Source organism: Bidens hawaiensis, unplaced genomic scaffold, assembly GCF_021521415.1.
Source record: "Bidens hawaiensis isolate Kalapana, Puna unplaced genomic scaffold, B.hawaiensis_p1.1 tig00039945_1, whole genome shotgun sequence".
Lineage (NCBI taxonomy): Eukaryota > Viridiplantae > Streptophyta > Magnoliopsida > Asterales > Asteraceae > Bidens > Bidens hawaiensis.
The window spans coordinates 123,808-128,613 of record NW_027497020.1 but is presented as its reverse complement, the minus strand read 5'-3'; the positions used below and the strand labels follow the sequence as shown (position 1 = coordinate 128,613).

Sequence of the window (4,806 nt, the reverse complement as noted above, 5' to 3'; positions counted from 1 at the left end):
AGATAAGAATGTGAAAATGAGTAAAGGATTCAGAATATATTTCTTGCCCTGACCCCAACTGTGGAGGTGGTGTGGTATTTATAGTATTAGGGTTTCCAATGATTGGGCTCAGACCCAATTAGAGCCTTTTTGGCCTCCTCCTATTGCTTCGCGCCACGTGTACTTAGGACACATGGTGCTTTTACATTGATTATTCTCTGACCAAGGTATTTTACCTGACCCATGTGCCATCACGTGGTGGCACATGGGTTTTGCTGAGTTGTCCACCCTTCATTGGCAGCTGTCAACATCAGCACATTCTTTATTCCTTAAAAGATACCTTCTGAAAGGTTGTCTGATGAGTACAATCATGGTTGTCCTTATCCTGATTTGGATTAGACTATTGTCTCATTTGTTGTGTTGTCCTTTATGCGTCTATCCCCGGGATGCGCAAGGTCTTCTCTTTATTCTCACGCGCAGATGTTTCATGCGCAGATGTGATATGCGTGAGCATGTGATATGCGTGAGCATGTGATATGCGTGAGCATATGTGATATGCGCCACGCGCAGATGTGATATGCGTGAGCATATGTGATGCGTGAGCATATGTGATATGCGTGAGCATATGTGATATGCGCCACGCGCATAGGTTTTGGCTTTGTGTCTTCGTGACATCTTGATTTCAAGCCTCTTGTCTATATCTTGTGGGTTGACCCGCCCCGCTCGATGTTAATGCGGGTGCATACCCCTTCAAAAACAATATCCAACTCCACCACCACCACCACCGTTGCCAGAAGCCCCTCCGCCGCCGTAGATGGGTGTTACAGAACCTGTAAACTAAACCCTCCAAACAGTTTCAATATCTTGTATTACAAAACATTCTATCTCATATTTTCACCTTTTTTTTCAGGTTTTAGAGAGAGAAAGTGAAGATGGTGATGATCAAAACAAGCAAAATTACCATGAAACCAAAAAAACAACCCATAAAGATTTAGAGAAAGGTGAAATGGGCTTTGAACAACAACAAAAAAAACTAAGAGATTTGAATATGTCAAGAATGCAAAGATTAAGTGCTACAAATCCATTAAGAATTGTGATGGATAGTGCCACCAGAGTACCACCTACACCCACCCCTAACCGTGGGCCCACCACACACCACCCACCACCACAACCACAACCACAACCACAACCTCAACCACCACCACCACCACCACCCAGCCACCCATCTCCACCACCACCCACCGGTAACCCACGTTCTATTCCCACACCTATCCCTATCCCTATCCCAATACCCTCCCCAATTGACACCACACCTACCCCTCAAGTATGTGTTTAAAGACTCAGTTTTTAATCAAATTTCAGTTTTTTAATTTATGGGTTTTGTTTATAGGTTGAATTAGTGTTATGGGTTTTCATTTAATTCAAATTTCTGTTATTGAATATTTGATTATCAGCAATCTTTGACCACACTCAATTCAACAAAATTCACCTACAAAGATTCAATCTTTTCTTTATTTTTCAATCAAATTTCTGTTATTTAATTTCTGGGTTTTGTTTATAACTTGAATTAACGTAATGGGTTTTCATATAATTCAAATATCTGTTATTGATTATCTAATTATCAGCAATTGTAGAAGTTTGACCACACTCTCAATTCATGAAAACACACTTACAAAGATTCAATTTTTTCATTAATTTTCAATCAAATATCAGTTTTTAAAATCTGGGTTTTGTTTATAAGTTGAATTAATGTAATGGGTTTCCATCTAATTCAATATTTTGTTATTGATTATTTGATTATCAGCAATCTTTCACCACACTCTCAATTCAAGAAAATGCACCAATTGTCCTACAAAGATTCAATTTTTCATCAATTTTCGATCGAATTTCACTTTTAATTTCGATTAACTTAACGGGTTTTCTTAATTTCTTGATTCTCAGCCATCTATGGCCACACTCAATTCAAGAAAATACACCAACAAGTTGTCATTATTCTTATTCGCGCTACATTTCTTGATCGCGGTTTGTCTAGTCTTCTTCCTAGTCTTCAAAGGCATCCAAGGATTACTTCAACATGACAGCACAAGAAAAAAGGAAAAACGGTTAATCAATTACTTCCTCCCGCAAGTCGAAGCAGCATCGTTATTAAGCATCACACTCGCATTCGCCTGGCAGAAATCCGTTCGTGTTTGGCCGCATTACATGGTGCATTTCATCCTCTGGAGCTCATTCCTCACCACATTATCCACAGGCATCTTATTGATCTGCTTCCAACGCCCAGCCACAGACGGAGTCGGTGTCGTTTTCATATTTTTTGCGATTGGTAACGGGTTGTACTCGTGTTGGGTCACTCAAAGAACCAAGTTTTGTAGTAAGATTTTCTTGAAAGCACTCGAGCCCGTTTCGAAGTTCCCGGATATAAACCAGCCCACGTATTGGATGCTCGGGATCGGGTTTATTTGGATGTCGATTTGGATACTTGCGGTGATCGGGGCTTTGAATTTTTATTTCCCGCCTCTGGTGATTATTTTGTTGGTGTTGAGTTTGCTTTGGACCGCGGAGGTTATGAGGAATGTGGCGAATTTGACAATCAGTCGGGTGATTGCGTTGTTTTATCTTCGTGGGATACAATCGAACACGCAGTTTTGTTTCCAACGGGCGTTGTCAAAGAATCTTGGAAGCGCGTGTTTGGGGTCTTTGTTTGTTCCCACCATTGAAGCTTTGAGGATTGTTGCTAGAGGTTTGAATTTGCTTGAGAGGGAAGATGAGTTCATGTTTTCTTGTGCTCATTGTTGTTTGAGAGTTATGGAGACAATTTTTAGATATGGGAATGGTTGGGCTTATGTTCAGGTAAACAATTTATTCCTAAGTTTTAAGAGTGTCTATATTTTGGTGACTCATCGGTCGATAATAATTTTTGCCGGAAATTATTATCGATTTATTAATGAGACAAGCTCGAGTCAAAGTACGCTTGCGTGTTGGCTCGCATGTTTGGCTTGTTTAATATATATAAAATTATAAGTTTCTTTAGTGTATAAATTCTGTATGTTAGTTTTTGATATTTTTTTATGTATATAGAAAAGCTACAAAACTATAAAAATAGATTTTTATGAGCCGAGATCGAGCTAAACATTTCACTTGTTACGCTAAACGAGTCGAGTGGGCTCGACTTGGATCATTTATGCCCCCTAACGATAGTTTGAGTTATTAAAACTAATTATCCGTTAAGAAAACGAAATATTTAAAATATTTATGGCAATTTCATAACTTACGAACTTGTTTTTTAATGCTTTCCTCATCATTCTTGTAACACTATTTAGGACCATTACTTGTCAAGTCTTTTTCTCATTAAAGCATTAAAGCATTTATACCTGAACTGACAATGTTTCCATATATCCTGTATTGTCATATTAAAATTAATAACTATTTATACATAGTTATATAATATGAAGTGAACTTTTATACATTCGCAACAGATCGCAGCGTACGGGAAAGGGTTCGTAAAAGCGTCACAAGATACTTGGGAACTCTTCGAGAAACGAGATATGGAAATGATTGTTGATTCTGACATCACCACCGCGATATGCTTCCTAACCGGAGTTTGCAGCGGCTCTATATGTGTCATTGTGGTGGCCGCTTGGACCTTCAAAGTGCATATAGACTTCACCGCCACCATCTCTCTCCTAGCCTTTATCGTCGGATATCTAATGGTTAGTACCACCTCGGACTTAGTTAAACTTCGGTTACATTTAAATTTTAAACACAATACTTTTATTAGCATAGGTCTAATGGTTTAAGTTCCATATCTGATTATAAAATCGTGTCTCTCAGTAGTTTCCCATGCTATTACTGACTATTTCAACTATTTGCTTTTCAGATGAGGATCGCGATGGCATTGCCACACGCTTGTGTGAGTTGTTACTATGTATGTTACGCCGAGAACCCAGATAATAAGTTGTTTGACAAGACCATACCAGATCGTCTCGAATTGATTAAATCCAATCGAGACGTGGTGGTCCCTACGCCTCGGGTTCCTCCGCGGTTTAGAAGATAACACATGCTTTCCAGTTTTGATCTGTTTAGTCAATTAAGTGTAAATGGTTGCATTATTTTTTTTTAGCAAATTATGTTATTAGGAAAAATAAATATGATTAAAGTTTTTGTTGGAGGAAAACATAGGGCAGGACTATAGGGGGCTATCTGTATATGTTGGGAAAGGTTAAGGGGCTAGGTTAAATATATTTGAAACAATACTATTTTTTTTTAAATTTAAAATAGAAGGAAAGTGTAACAAGCAATTATAAAAACAAGACAGCGGTTATGGCATGTTTTGGACACGTCATGAACGTGTCATGCCGAGTGGTCATACTATAAAATATTTTTAAGTAGGAACAATTTATTAAAATATTATATTAACAAATAATACATGTGTGTGTAGTCCACTTGATTTGGTAGATTGGTGAGTCAACCATTCACGATTAATAAATAATATTTTTTTAAATCACAGAATCACATTAAACCTATTTTATATTGTAGTTCTATTTTATCAATAAACTAGTAGAGTGCCCGCGTGATGCGGCGGCAAACAATAGTTAAAGGTTGTTAACGAGCTAATATAATCCAAACCAGGGCTAGCTCGAACTGGACTCGAACTTCATTCCGAGCTGAATTGGCTAGGCTTCAAATTAAACTTGAGATGATATGCTTGACTGTCAGTGTATGATTTGTTGTCCACAGCTGATCGAATAAGTTAAGGGTAGTTTAGTCTTTATGTTTAATGTAATATGGCTCATTCGCTAGGCATGTTTAGCGAATGAGGTCCATTCA

At 38.0% G+C, this 4,806-nt stretch overlaps 1 protein-coding gene across 1 annotated transcript; it reads left to right on the top strand.

Annotated features, from left to right (window-relative positions):
• The first annotated feature begins 732 nt into the window (after window positions 1–732).
• Window positions 733–4,118, top strand: LOC143591592 (protein PNS1-like). The gene is made up of 5 exons (XM_077071762.1): window positions 733–811; window positions 890–1,303; window positions 1,921–2,829; window positions 3,456–3,689; window positions 3,857–4,118. The coding sequence occupies exons 1-5, from the start codon at window positions 794–796 to the stop codon at window positions 4,031–4,033; spliced, it is 1,752 nt and encodes a 583-aa protein (XP_076927877.1). The 5' UTR covers window positions 733–793; the 3' UTR covers window positions 4,034–4,118.
• The last annotated feature ends 688 nt before the right edge of the window (window positions 4,119–4,806 follow it).

Coding starts and splice junctions, on each gene's coding strand:
- LOC143591592 (XM_077071762.1), top strand. Junction 1,304..1,920: donor ACACCACACCTACCCCTCAA/GTATGTGTTTAA, acceptor CTTGATTCTCAG/CCATCTATGGCCACACTCAA. Junction 2,830..3,455: donor ATGGTTGGGCTTATGTTCAG/GTAAACAATTTA, acceptor CATTCGCAACAG/ATCGCAGCGTACGGGAAAGG.